General features: G+C 40.4%; 1 protein-coding gene across 7 annotated transcripts in view; it reads right to left on the reverse strand.

Moving 5' to 3' along the window:
- The window catches only part of rbks (ribokinase), a 40,031-nt gene that overhangs the window by 22,695 nt on the left and 2,075 nt on the right, over window positions 1-15,261 (reverse strand). For 3 of the 7 annotated variants that reach the window (XM_054796267.1, XM_054796269.1, XM_054796268.1), the window contains exons 2-6: window positions 14,288-14,349; window positions 7,686-7,818; window positions 6,294-6,357; window positions 3,968-4,030; window positions 3,655-3,819 (exon numbers count right to left, since the gene is read on the reverse strand). In XM_054796267.1, coding sequence (XP_054652242.1) covers window positions 3,655-3,819; window positions 3,968-4,030; window positions 6,294-6,357; window positions 7,686-7,818; window positions 14,288-14,346 — 484 coding nt within the window. In that variant the 5' untranslated portion in view covers window positions 14,347-14,349. Of the gene's footprint in view, window positions 1-3,654; window positions 3,820-3,967; window positions 4,031-6,293; window positions 6,358-7,685; window positions 7,819-11,592; window positions 11,699-13,707; window positions 13,729-14,287; window positions 14,350-15,261 lie in introns of those variants that run through there. The other 4 variants (XM_054796271.1, XM_054796270.1, XM_054796272.1 and 1 more) reach the window with 4 other exon arrangements.

The following is a 15,261-nucleotide window of genomic DNA, read 5'->3' on the forward strand; positions in this document are numbered from 1 at the left end:
TTCTCATAATATTACAGCTTTAAAATAACAGATTTTTTTTTATATATTTTGACTTCATGCTACTAAAGTGACATTATTTTTACGTTATTCTTGTAAAATTATGATTTCTTTCTTGTTTGATTACAACTTTTTTCTCTACTACTTGCTGATAGTTAAAAAAAAAAAAGTTTTTGTTAAATTATATTTTTGGAATGTGCCGTGGGCCAATAAAAAAGGCAGCACTTTCAACACTCCTGTATTATACCAACAAATTGCAAAACTGGGGCAGCGAAGCTTGAACATTTTGTTAATCACAGCTGAAATCTCATTGCAGAAACTCAGTTCATCATGTCAACTTCACTCGTTGTGAAAATGTCCATAAGCTAAATAATAGTTAATAGTAAGTAATAAGTAATAAGTAATAGTATTTAGGTTGTTGTATTGGCTATTGTGAATAGTTCTGGTATTTGCTTGAAGTCATGGACTGAAACAAGGAGGATGTAAAAATGTTATTTTCCACTGTCTGTTCCCGTATCTGCCATCTGTGCCGTGATCACAGTGTTTGCGTCAAGCGTGATATTTCCAGTGCTGATTGCAAATAAATGGGCTGGCCTGGTGCTCATCAAGTATACATGCAATCAGCAACTACAGTAAGAGACTGCTATAGATGGAAGCCAATCAAAATGCAGACAAGTGGGACTTTCCTCGGCGGTCCGGTTGGGGACATTTGCCGCTTGCCGGGGAGATCGGACTTCAGCGTTTTCTGGACACAGAGTCTCGGGACTGTTCTCCCCGAATGTTACCGGCATGTAGGCTTTCCCACGAGGGCAAATAGCATCCTGTACCAAGTCTACAGCAACATGAAAGGTGCTTTGAAGGCTGTTCCAAGTCCCCATTTTGGAAAGCTAATGTCTCTTCTGTTGTTGTTGCTTAATTTATTGGTATTAATGTTTCTTCTGTTCTTATTCATTTTCTTGTGTTTTTCTTTCTTTCTTTTTTTTTGGGAGAATGAACAGAACAAGAATTTCATTGCATAGCAGAACTACCTGTTTTACTGTGCATATGACAATAAAACTCCTGAAAACTCTTGATTGAAAACTCTTGAAACGCTTGAAAACTCTTTTGTGAAACTTCTTAATCCACACAATCTCCATAAATGATGTTGCTTAAGGTGGCGTGTCAGTCTCAGGTGTCAGTGAAACCACAGAAACAAACTCTAGCATGTAAACAGACGCTGGCGCAGATGTTGCAATTATAGATGTCCACAAATTGAGTCATGTCTGGTAGGAAGTTGTGCACGTGTGTGTCTTGACTGTGTTCTCCACATGGGTCAAAGACTGGACGGAAGTGCTGGATATGTGGCAAATAATGCCAAGAAAGGCTTACAGATTAAAACAAAGAAGCAGCTACTTGTTGCTCATTTAAGAAAAACAGTGAATGGAAAACAAAGCCAGAGGGGAATAGGAAACAGCTATCACACACACACATATATACAGTATACAGACACACACACACACACACACACTGATGAGTCATCATTGCATGCGAAAGGGTTTTAAGTGCCTCTAGTTGCATGTGCTGGTGAGAAATTCAGGTTTGCTCTTATTCAGATACGGTAACAGAGGAAGAAACCTGATGTCTTTCTAATTAACCATCGTCTTATTAATACTGTTATTGGTTATAAAGCTGAGTTATTGCTAAAATAAAGTCTTATTCATAGGCCTTTGAAAACTGGAACCTACAGTATGTTGGCTTGATGGCAGCTCGTGTAATTTGAGCAGTGCTCATCCCACCATCCTCTCTGCCAAACCCATTAACACCCATTCCCTCCCGAGATTTCCAGTTACACAATGCCGTGGTGTCACAACGTTGAGGTGGCATCTTTGCCTATCCCCTTCGCTCTCCTCGTCTGTCTCCTGCCACATGGTCGGTCTAATCTTGTGGTATGGTAAAGGAGGGGGAGGGTGGCATTCAGCGAGGCCATCTGGGCGTTCCATCTGCAACACAGTTATGGCTGCAACGCTTTCGTTCTGGCAGCGTGCAACTATTGATTACCAGTAGCACAGCCTGATGAGAGAGGCTCCCCAGACGTCTTAATGACGCCGAGGGCTTCTAATAATAGGACCCTATTAAAGATGACAAATTCTGTAACCTGGTCACCACGACACGGAGGAAGCAGGAAATGTGAGCCTTATTTTACTGATGACAACAAGAAGCCTGATGAGACTGACGTATGCTAGTGTACATGTCGAGGTGAATGGCTGATGTGGGGAGAAGAAGGGTGCCGGGGCATTGGGCGTTTTGACGTGTACATTTGGATGTTGGGGGGGTCGGGTTGGGTCACCTGTGGAGGTGGCGGTGTCCTTTTGCTTCGTCCTGAGGTTTTGCTCAGGGGCCCAATGTCCAGCTTTGCTTCTGCCTACTCCGTTTCGGACATGCTGAATTGTGAAACTTCTATTACTGTTTGGAACTGTTATATTCTTATGAAACTTGTATGCATGTTCGAAATAAACACTGATGATGAGGAGACACATGAAAGCACATTTAAATGCTCATTTGTCCACTCGGCGGTCACACTGACATAAAACCAGCAGTGTTTTCATCAACAATGATGGTGACAAAATGAATTTGTTGACACCCCTTTTTTTCATTTTGATGACTGCTCTGCCGTTCTTTCAGCTGGAGTGTTGTATTTGTATCCAAGTAAACTACTCCTACCCCTCCATTGTGTTGTATTTGTATCCAAGTAAACAACTCCTACCCCTTCATTTCAAGTCTGGTCCCCCACCACACTTGGTTTCTAGGGCTGCACACCCCGTAGCACTTATCCCTTTCCCCTTGATTTAAGGAGAATTGGGACACCACTTGATGCTCGCGAACGTGCCAAACCTAGGGGTAAGGGCTAAGATAAGGGAAAGGGTGGAATTGGGATTCAGCCAAAGTACAGGGTCAAAACTTACTTTTGTTTTGTTTACTTCTTTATTATTATTATTTTTTACTAAAACTAGACTACAACCTTTTTGTTTTTTTGTTGACTAAAGCTGGACCACAACTATCACATATAGAAATAACTAAAATGTGACTATAACTAATAAGCATTTTCATGCAAAAGACTAAAATGGCTGCCAAAAACAACACTGTGTAAAACAGATTGGCATAAGTCGAGGTGTAAATGGGGAACGGAATCAAAAACCACTAAAACCATGTCTAATGTCTAAATCTCTTGACATTCATCAACAGGATGTATAGAAATACTGGCAGTATCTTTCACTACATTTATTTCCTTTTTAGCTTGCCCGTATTTCTATTCGCTGGACAAAAGATGGCATTTGTGACGCAAGACTATAAATGTGTTTTTCTTTTTTCTTAGTTTTTTACCCAGGCACCAGTCTCATAACCTCACACTTAGCACTTGGCTTTATGATTAATAGCTAAATGAATAACAATATGTAATGTACAGTCAAAGTAAAGGAATTTTGTTGGTCTTTTTATTAACAGAGGTTGGTATTACTCACTCTTGTGCAACAAATGAAACAGCATAAACACTGATTAGGCCAATATCCTGCTTCAGTGGGTTCTGGGAAAAGGTAAAGGTGAATAAATGTGGGATCTAATGGTATGGCCCTAATGCGGCAATTTTTTTCCCTGTGTAAAAGAGGCTATACCTCCACTGACCTTTGTTCTCTTGAGCCATGCGCAACGCCTGCAAAGATGTTTGGGGGGAGATCTCAAGTTGGCAAACAAGTACTTTTGCACAACTGATGGCTGGACGAGCCTCCTGCAGCTCCTTCCTGCTAAGCAGCATATTGGTACCAGCCACGATCACAATGGCATTCTCACCTGTTGGTGGACAACCACAGAGATTGTGAAAATGACTGAGAGCCTCCAAATTCAGTTTACTTCAAGACACATGCATAGTACAATCTCAATGATAAAATGCTTGTAGGTTTCCAATTGGGGGGTGTAGACTGGATTCAAACGCTTGTACCTGCATTGTTGACGATAATGGAGGCAACTCCTGTGGCTGCATCAGTGGTCTGTCCAACAAAGTCTGCGAAAGGAACGGAAGATGACATGTTTTTTCCCCCTATGTTCTTGAAGCTTTCGATAGTCACAGAAACTCAGTCTATAAATCAAAAACTACAAGGGTGGACTACAGTGGTGTGCAGTTAGGGCCAGTGAGGCCTTCTCTGCTGGCACTGACTTATGTTTGCAACTTAAATTCTAATATTTCTCCCATGAAATTGTATTAATTTATGACCAATAGTTTTTATTATCTTAATTACGTAGTGTGACTCTTGGGTGCACTGCTACCAGTAGCATATGCTTATGTTAAGATTTTTTTATCCAATCAGATTTCAGCTTCTATGTGTTGCCATGTCAAGCTAATCTGTCCAGGGCCTTCAGAATCAGGAGTGCTGGCCCATTTCACTGAAACGCTTTTAGGAATGGGGCTATTTCTTTAACCAGAATCAGATTTCAGATTCTCCTCACAGGGCCAGTAGCTGGCCCACAGTGACATCAACATTTTTCTGTCCTCTGAATGGTTGATCAGTGCAAAACTGTTCTGGTGAGTATGTACTTTCGATCAAAGCTGTATGCGTTTGTCATGTTATTAAATATTGATTCTGAACTGTGCCATATGATATTGTAGTGTAGAGTTTTGAAGTTGTCTGAACCCTTTATCGTTGAGCCGGCTCATTTAAATCCCTTGCATTTGGCTGAGCGGCAAATGAATCCCTCCTGAAGGCCCAGGTACCAAAAACACTGGTGGATTATTAAAGTTAGACACTGAAACACAATCACATGGATTTTGGTATTTACAGTGGGGGAAAGAATTTTTGATCCCCTGCTGATTTTGTAAATTTACCCTCTTACAAAGACATGAAGTCTTTGTTTATGGCAGGTTAATTTTTTTAGCAGAAAGAGACACAATATCAACAAAATAAAAAAAACAATAAAGGTTACAAATCAATTTGTATTTGATTGATTGAAATAGGCATTTGATCCGCTACCAGCCAGACCCCACATATCAGGGTATTGCCCATGAAGCAAAGTAGGGTTGTACACACTGCAGGAGGGATTTTGGTCCACTCCTCTTTACAGACACTCAGACAGGTTTCGAAGCTGTTTCTTGGCAAATCAAAGTTTGCGCTCCCGCTACAGAGTTTCTATGGTGTTAAGGTCCGGAGACGTGTTAGGCCACTCCAGGATCTTAATGTGCTTCTTCTTGAGCCACTCCTTTGTTGCCTTTTCATTTTGTTTTCCTTGGTGACTGTGGTTCTTGCTCTCTTGAGATCATTAACAGGCTCCCATTGTGTAATTCTGGGCTGATCACTCACTTTTTCATTTACCCGTGAGCTGAGATCTTGCATGCAACTCCAGAACAACGGCCACTGCCGTTCATCTTGTACTTCTTTTATTTTTGAATTGTCGAGCCAACAGTGGTCTCTTTCCCACCAAGCTTCTTGCTTGGGCCAGGACATGAAGGAGTTTGTGTTACATGGTTGGTTGGGGATCCAATCAAACATTTTGCTGAAATTCTGTCTCTCCTTTTTAATAAGAAACTACCATTAAAAAATATGGACTGGTTACAAATTATGGACTGGGGATCTGTAAGGAAGAAAAACAATCAGCAGAGGATCAGATCATTATTACTGATATTATGACTGCATATCAATGAACATAAGCTATGAAAAGTATTTTCATTTGAAATCATGTATATATATATACAGTATATATTTAGAAAATATTAAAACTTTTAAGCGGACTCCTCCAGCTGTACACTCTGGTTTTCCCAACCTCCGTGGATGCACAGTGGCTGCTCACATATCGTATCCAAAATTAATGCACCTTACCATGGCGGGCGACTCTTCCGCTGTACACCCTGGTTCTCCCAGTCACAATAGCCATACGTGCTGTAGGAAGCCAGTCCGCCCATCTTGGAATCAAAGTGAGTGGGCTGCACGAGCCTCGTATGATACCCACACACGTACACTCACGATCGAAAAGCTACCGATGGAGGGCGAGCGGCAAGCACGTGGGTGTCACGAGTAACTTGCTCCATAAGTATGACACACTTGCAACCCCTCTGATACCCTACTTCCTGTACGTGCTGGCCACGGTCAAAAAATTTCCCAAAAATTGCAGAGTAATACATATGTCAGGGTGTAAGGCCTGCTTCAGTGCACCAAGTGAGTGCACTTCAGTGTAAAAAGAATAATAATCTAAATCTAAACTAAAAAGTATGCCTTCTCATGTTATCTTGGAAATCCAAATTTAGCATTTGATGGTCAGAAAACCCTGTGTCTTACCTGTGTGCACGCCATTGTCCTTGAAATTCTGAATATAATTGTCTCCAAAGAAGTCTTTACCAACCTAGAATAGATAGAAGACAAAACGATTACAACAAGGAGGATGTCAAGCAGGGTCAGACTTGGTTAGCGGCAACGTTTGAAAAGTGTACACTTAAAACCTCAGTTGGGTTGGATTTTCGTGTGCCCTGCCAGCTTACTGGCATGGTGCCGCCGCCGAAAATGAGCAAAAACGAATACACAAAAGTCAACAAAAGCACACACGCGCAAACACACGACCAGCTGCGCCAAGCCTTGAAGACACGATTACCCCGCCTTTACGCCTCTTCATGCCCACCTCGCTTCATTTCTTTTCTTCTGTCCACATCTGTTGCTACTTTGGGTTGTGGAAGGGGTCCCCACCTTGGCCTGAGGCACCTACTTCGAACCCACGCTTTCCAAAAAACATGCCAAAATACGGGTACTTGTAGCTGTCTGTGATGGTGGGTTGGGCTGGTATTGGCTGCTTGGCCCCGTTCTCTTTGAAGAATGGCCTTCTGTCTTGGATGTTTTTGACAAGCCAGGATGTCTATTTTTGGGTTCTCCCCATGCCCGGAGAGCTCCTCCTGCACTGGGTTGTTATCGATCGGGCCTCTTTGTTCTGACAGAGGTGGGGCTCCGGTGCTTTAGTGCTTGGGTTGAAAGGGCACTCTGTGCTTACTGATCGGAGACTTGGGGTTGCGTCGTATGGGAATAGGCTTGTTTGAAGACGTGCAAGAGTGGGTGGTGTATGCATGCAGTATGGTATTGATCAAGAGAAAATGAGACATGGAGAGTTTATGCGGCAAAATGAAGTTTTGGTAGTTGCTAAAAAGTTGGTGCTGCAGTATAAATATTGCACTATGGAAGTACGTAATAGTTTGGTAACGATGTGTACAATATGCACGAGGATCAAGTCAAATACGTGCACAGAATAGTTGCGGTGTATACAGCTATAGTATTGAATAATAGTTCTAGTACTGTGCACAACTTTTAGAACAGATTTGTTCTTTTAGCAATGCCGAAATGTCATATATATATGTAGAAAGTTACTCCGTCCAACGTAGATCTCCGCCAAGGCCGAACTGTTCATAAAAGTGAATAAAAAGTCCCATCTTTGTTTATGTTCATCTGCTTCTCAGCTGGCTACTTCCTTGTTCATGGAAGATGACGAACACAGGGGTGGTACCATTATGATTCTGGGTGTTGGACTGTTCCACTGATGCCATAGTGACAGAATTTAGGGCACCACCATTTATGTATTTTTGTCATAATCCTGTCAACAGCATTTGACTTACTGTTTTACTCTTCTCAACATGACCGCAGCGGCAAATCCAGTGGTGACCTAAGACTTTTGCACACTACTCTACATACCTTGGCAACCATTGCGGTTTTAGCCCCGAGTCTTGCAGCTTGTATGCATTGGTTGGCCCCTTTTCCTCCAAAGCCAGTGAAGAAATTGTGCCCGTGGATGGTTTCGCCTTCCTTCGGTAGCCTTGGTGCCTGGCTGACAGTGAAAATAATACTAAATAAATTTAAATGTACAAGACTTCATGCATTAGTACCACCTTATCTTGTTTTTACTTTGTTTTGCTGACAAGCAGTATTTTACCCAAACATTCGGTGAGCTCTACCCATGCAAGTGTGTCCAAATTTGCCAAATGATGCAACAACTACAAGGTGGGTGGATGTCAAACTTAACACTGGCAGCATAAGTAATACTGTAGTTGACTCATCACAGTTGGTTTATGTACAGTCCCTCTGCTCAAATGTTGATTTTGCCACAGGTGGGTGCCCTCAGGAGGAGCCGTCTACCCCCCCCCCCCCCCCCCCCCCCCCCCACCCCCATCCCAGAGCAAATGGAAGGTGAGTAATATGGACAAGAGACAACAACCGCATCGTGCTGTGTGTCAAGACGTTGTGGTTTGGCCATTGGCCAGTGCAGTCAAAAGAGCAAAAGGACCTGCGGTTGGTAAAACCGTCGTCATTAACTTGTTTTTCACTTTGTTGTTGAACCTTTTTAAATGTTTGTGTGAGACAGGTGCGCTATTACAGTAAATTCACTCAATCCCAGTGTTTCCAGTAACTGGGACTGTGAGAACACTAGAGGTTGCTATAAAGGCTTGCTTTTGCATTGCTATGTGAAAACACTAAACTGCCAAAAGTTAGAGCAGGATGTGAGGTCAGCAAGGCTACTATGTGGTAAGAGGGAAATGGAGCAAAGGGTAAACATTTCTTCACACACATACAACGTATTCTGTTCCTGTTCTTCACCATTCTGAGACCCCAGCTAATAAAATACAGTACAGTCACCCCTCGCCACTTGGCGGTTCAAATTTTGCGGCTTCAGTCTATCACAGTTAAATAATGATCATTCATGGTTGAATAATGCTTATTATTAGTCAAACCATATGCATATTTAAGCTAATGTTATATATGTTTTTCCTAAATTAAGCATTTTCAAGAATAAAAATGACTAAATGAACAAAAGTACAACTATAAGGCATTCAAAAGACACATTCAAATGACGTTGATGTAGTATTCTACACTAGTCACTAGGTGTGAGTAATGTTACTGTAATGTTCGAAAAACCTAAAAAGTAAAATAAATATGTTAAAACTTTGTTGTAAGGTCACAAACAAGACAGGGCCACCTATGAGTGCCTTTAGATGGGAAAGGGGTTCATAGCAGCACCCGCTGCTCGTTGAGCGATTCAAGCTCTCATGTTAGAGTCTCCAAAAGTGTCCAATCCGACCAGAAAAAGTCACTAGCGTTGTTGTTTGTTGTTTTTTGAGAGCTTCATTGGATCTACTTCATTGGATCTTGGATTGGATCACTGATCGTTCCTGCTATGTGTTCTTATTCTCTGGCAGTGCTGGTGCTTATGAGGTGCGCGAGAAGCCGATTTACAGACTGCTACTTACTGCATGGAGTTGTAACAAGATACAGTCACAGATTACTGCAAATAAATCAATGTTGGTCATGGTAATGTTTTAATTTTATTTGAACATGCATACAAATTCTAATGGAATACATCACATAGTACAATTCACAGTTCCACGTGTCCAAAAGGAGTAGGAAGACGCAAAGCTTATTTAATCCTACCCCACATCCGTTTCACATCAATTCCAATACATTTATTCACCTGAGAAAGACTGGAAATATTTTTTGACTTAGACAAAAGCACACCAAGAAGTTTTGCCCTCAAACAAGAACTATTACATGACATTTAGTGTACTGATAACTGCCCGAGCTTTGCAAATAAATGCTGGATGTTTGTGGGGAACGTTATCATGTGACTTGTCGGATTTCCACCTATTTTTGATGAAATATACCTGCTCATAAGCAAGTTTACAATTTGAAAGATTAATTTCAGGTTAATATCAAATTGAGACAAATGATATGAAACATCTAGTCTGTTCACTGGTGTGCTAATTGGTAAGAAACATGTATCGTAGCTTTAAACTACATTTGAAGCTACGATACAAGACAAATGTCACATTATTGTGTGTATGAAGAGCAAAGAATCAGTTTAGATCAGTGAATTGGAAGCTTGATGAATCTGCAGTTGGCCCTCTCCAGATTTTTGAAGGCCCTAAAGTGCAACCGCTAAACATTTTATCCCACACAGGCAAAGCACACAAATACTAGCTTTGAGTGTGGATCTATCTATTCTGACTCCTTAAAAGTAATCCATTAGATGCTTGGAGTCAACAGTGGTAAATGCATGGTAAAAAGAGAGTAAAGTACTCTAGTACTTTTCCCCCCCCATTTTTTATCAATTTTCTAACCTGAAAATACAGGGAAAGTAAAGGCTTCAACCACCATTAATTAGATTATACAATTCAAGCGTTGGATTAAGCATGGCTAAAATAAACCCAAAAGTACTCTATCAAATTGCAATTGTATTAATGTTAGATGAATTTACACTTCATGTGAATTTTGCACATTAGAATCGCAGGAAAAGTTCAATTTCCCCGCAAATGAGTCCAAAAGACTGTCTGTTCAAATTATTTGCTCATCTAAACTTGATAGAATGAGCAAAAAATTGCATCGACTAAACGTATGACTCTACATTGATGAAATGATGACTCAACCGACATTCAGTGACATGGTTCGGTATTAACAATCTACTGCAAAAGATATATTGATGAATGCCATTCGTATTAATGATGATACAAAAGTTTTATAACACACATTCCATCTTGCAGAGGTCATAATGGCATGAATGTGAGACGACTTTTCTAAAAATACCAGGAAGTTGTAGTTAAAGGACTGTCACCGCTATTTAATTCTAACATTGGGGACATGTGTTTAATGTGCTTTATTAGATACAATGATGTTGCTTGGAATATTCTCAAGAATTGAGGTTTCTATGATAACAGGTGAAAGGTGTCCCCACCCAGTGATCTCTGGCAGTAGGGGGCGCTGTATGGCTTTGACAATGAGTAAAGAATCCTTCCTGGCTCTGCTGCTCCTCCTCTAAGTACACAGCAGAGAGGTCATAAAACGCAACTTTTTTTTTATTTTTTATGACAAAACCTTCTGCACTTGTGAGGCACAAGTGTGCGTGTGTGGGATGTATGTGAAGGCATTTGGTGTGTGTCAGTCATTTGCACCAGCACACAACCACTGACTTTTCAAGACAACTGGATTTTCCACTTCAAAGCCATGCATCACTTTGATGGGCTGCAAAATATTCCGACTAGCCTCTCCTATCCACAGTCTGACCTCCATCTATAAAGCCTTGCCACACACACATCCACTTTCCCAACATGCATTTCCCGTTAGCTTTTTATATTTCCTCTGACAATTCCCGTCCTTCAAAGCAGAATGATCACTTGTTAAATTGCTAATGAGGAAAATGTACTAATGTAGTAGAAAACATGTTTTTAAAAAGGCGGGGTTCTGGCTGACCGAAAACAAACTCACTTTTAATATACGTTTTTAATATATTAATTATATATATTATCATATAAATTATATATTTTAATTATACATATATATTTTTTCCTAGGGTTGAACAAAAACAGAATATTTATGGAAGATACAGAGAAAAAAATATATTTTATTGGCTGGAGCCCCTAAAGATGACCTTTCATCATATTAACTGCTGATTGTGTCACTCCTTCCAAAGTTTATGGTAAATGAGGGTGACAAACTGTTTTTAACTGTGACTGGCCAGTGACGAACAACTTGTGGGAAAGGAATGTTTGGCTCAAACACACCACCAAGAAGGATGATGCAACAATGACATTTTAAAGTAAGACATAATAATTACCTTTAATCTGTAGATCTCCAACCCGGCTTTATTTGTCAAACACCAGAGCTATTACAGTGGAACCTCAGTTTTCATGTTTAATCTTTTCCAAAGCATCCATTTAAAACTGAAAAATACAAAAACAGTTTTTCCCATACGAAACATGAACCCAGTTAATCCATTCCAGACACCCAAACATGTTAACACAAAACACTTTTGACACACAACAATTATTGTTTTACTTGCAGAAAACAATGTGAAATGCATGTAAAGGCACCCACATTATGAAATAAACGGGATAAATGAACATTTGACACACTTTTACCTTGATTGAAGACTTGTTAACAAAGAGGCAGCGGTGAGGGACGAACAAGGGGAGGAGCAAGCCACATGTCTTTGTATTTTGCTGAGTTATTTCTTGAATTCAATAGTGTTTCTCACGTTCTTTATAAAAAAGGATGGCACTTATTTTGCAGCCATGATCAATAAGAAAAGCAGAGACTTGTGGCACTTGCACCTATCATGCACAATAACATTGAAAGGCACACTTCCTGTGTTAGATGTGTGCTCGAGTGTTGACATATTTACCCTTTTGTTGGGTGGGGGAGAATGAAGAGAATAAGAATTTCATTGCGTAGTATAACTACCAGTTTTACTGTGCGTATGACAATAAAACTCTTGAATCTTTTACATTTTTTTCCCACTGAAAAACAATCCCGTGGAAGACTGGAGAGGATGTAGCTAGCGGTGTCACTTCCAGAACAAACCCTCTCAGAACTACCCATGTAAAACTGTGTTTTCATATTGTTGTGGTGCATATTTTGTTGGTTTTCCGTTGTTGTTATCTATTTTTTTATATTATGCCGGCTTGTTGTATGGCAAGCTTTTGCTCGAACACTGGAGCAGATGGAGTAAGCCTGTTCACATTTCCAAAAGACGCCATTCACCATGTCAGTTCATTTGCTATTATGTTTGGCACATTTCGAGGACAGTTGTTTCGACACTTGTTGTGCCTCAGATAAAGGAAAGTTTAGTACCGAATGTGCATTACCAGAGGGTGCTTCTACCATCAGCTGTCCCGATTATCCTTCCTCAACTCAGACCGGGATCCGCGAGTGAAAACACAATAGAAGAAGTTCAACAGTGGAAAAGCGTGCCATGGTGGCAGTAAGTAAATCCACATATTTTTTTCATACTAGATCTATTTTATGAATCTTAGAATAATAATAGGGGCTTTCATGCCTAATTTCAAGGCTAGCTAAGCGCTGCTCACTCATCTTGTATCTTGCAGTCTCTGCATAGATCTGTCAGTGTCAATCACTGCCAGTCAACCAACATACGGTATCTGTTGTCTTTTTGCAGATGAAATAAAACCTGTATGATGGCACCATTGTAATAAACGAGCCACACATTCCACAGTAGTCATAATTTAGAGAAAGCTAGCCCTCCACACGGCTAACGTTACATTAACGTTCATCTCATTGATTTGCGCTACGGTAAATTTAAATTTCAACATCGAAGAGGCACAATTGTGGTATGTAAGCCTCGTTCTAATGGAAACACGTCACACTGTTAAACTAGCTGTTTAGCCTGAAATGCTCCCACATTTTCTGTCTGTTTGTTGTTGTTTTCCTTCTCTTTTGTCGCCTTGTCGTTTTCTCCCGCTTCTTTAATCTTCCTTCTCCTTCAACTAAACAGCCGCTTGTTCTGCATGGGTGACGTAAGCGCGTTGGTGATTTAAGCGTGTTACGATTACTCGAAGCAGAAAAAAAAATCCTTGATTATTTTTTGTAATCATGGTACTTGAGATTCCTTTAATCATCTTTATTATTTGTGTGTGGGTGGTTTAATTGCTCGTAGAATGCACAAAAAACGATGAACAACTCGTGTCTGTCTCCTTTCTTCCTCTACAAAGCACAGTGCGCCGATGGCTGATGATGCGTTCAAATGTACCGCGAATGTCGTTAGACAAATTTGAGCTTTTTAAAAAATAAATACAGCAGCAAAAAAAGTTGCAAGTGCCAGAAGTTTGATAAAGAAGGTGGGAAACACTGTTGAATTCAAGAAAGAACTCGTAGCAAATATGAAGGTATTGTTTGTTACATTTGGGATTTTAATGGAAAGGTTCCTAGTTACCACAGGTTGCAGGGGGAACAGCTTAACAGAGACACAAAGCAGATAGTGAGCTTGACCAGTGACCATTTATCATTTTTCTGAGTGTCTGGAACTGATTAATTGGATTTACATGATTTCTTATTGGAAAAATTAATTTGGTTTTTGTACATTCTGGTTTTCGGCTGACCTTTTGGAACAGATTGATGACAAAAACCAAGGTTCCACTATAGCAGGGGTCACTGACGTGGTGCCCGCGGGCACCAGGTAGCCCCCCACGACCACATGAGGTGCAAGGCGCAAGCCTGCTTTTCATTCAGCTTTTCAGTTAATAATGAAAGAACAGTAGAAATAAATGCATTGTGAAATACAAAATGTGAGTTGTGGACACCAGCATTTTGTTAATGTTCTGGTAAAACTAGCATATTCGCTTTGTTTGGGTTTAAAATAAGCTCTGAAAATAAATGTTACAAAAATGAGTAGCTCATGGCCATTTTCATTTTGTAACAGTAGCTTTCACAAGGAAAAACGTTGGTGACCCCTGCACTATAGTATAATACGAATATAGTAGTAAAATAATAGCATGTGTGTTGAATTGACTTACCTCACCAAATCAGTCATACAGGAGCCAACGACTATCACATCAAAAGCGTCTTCCGTCATGATCTGATAAGACACACTTGTGTTAATGTGGCTAAAACTCTTTCATGCAAATCAAAGGTTCCATTTGTGAACTTCAAAGGTATTCATTCCGAATATCATGTTGATTTTTGAATGTCTATACAAGCAGCCTCTAAGGTAATAACGAAAATCACTGGACTTCTGGGGGGATTTCAGGTAAAATATGCAAACCTACATCTCAACACCCTTTGAAGCTAAAGCACTTGCTATTGTTTAGCTCCTACATTAGCATGAGTTTGGGTGAAACAAGGAAGAAGGTAAAAATAGAGTGTTCATCATTGGCTGAGTTGGATGGGATCCAATAGTCTTGCTGGTGTGGGCGTGGAAGGGGGGTTTCAACGCTAGACTATACACCCCAGCCAAGCAAAGTCTTTAATTAATTCAATCCTCGGCTTGTATCAGAGCTAATGCTAGCGTGTTAATCTCTTCAAATCTCCTCCTCGGCAGTGGAGGACTTGGAAAGCCTGGCCGCTGGCTGTAGATGCTTCACTTCTCTCTCTTTCTATATTTCACAACATATTGTCTTTTCTCTGCAGGCATGCGGTGCATAGTTAGAAGACTCAGACGCTCGGATGTGTTTTGCAATATACTGATGTGTCAAGGCTGACCAGGAGCTACAGCTTCATGTACGTTTCATCGTAAGGTTTCACTCAACTGCTGGCCAAACTGTATATCTGCCAAAGAAATGAATTAAATGAAACAAAACACCCATTTTTAGAAATAATAATAGTACAGTCATCCCTCGCTCACGTCACGAAAACAGACACGTAGGCACATGGCAAACTTATCGAGTTCATTTTCATTCATTGTGTGATTAATTCATTCATTTATTATCGTCCCAGGCATAGAACCCATTAGACAGGTTTTCTGAACAAGAAATCTTGTCATTTTTTTAAA

This window comes from Dunckerocampus dactyliophorus, chromosome 13 (assembly GCF_027744805.1).
Source record: "Dunckerocampus dactyliophorus isolate RoL2022-P2 chromosome 13, RoL_Ddac_1.1, whole genome shotgun sequence".
Classification (NCBI taxonomy): Eukaryota; Metazoa; Chordata; class Actinopteri; order Syngnathiformes; family Syngnathidae; genus Dunckerocampus; species Dunckerocampus dactyliophorus.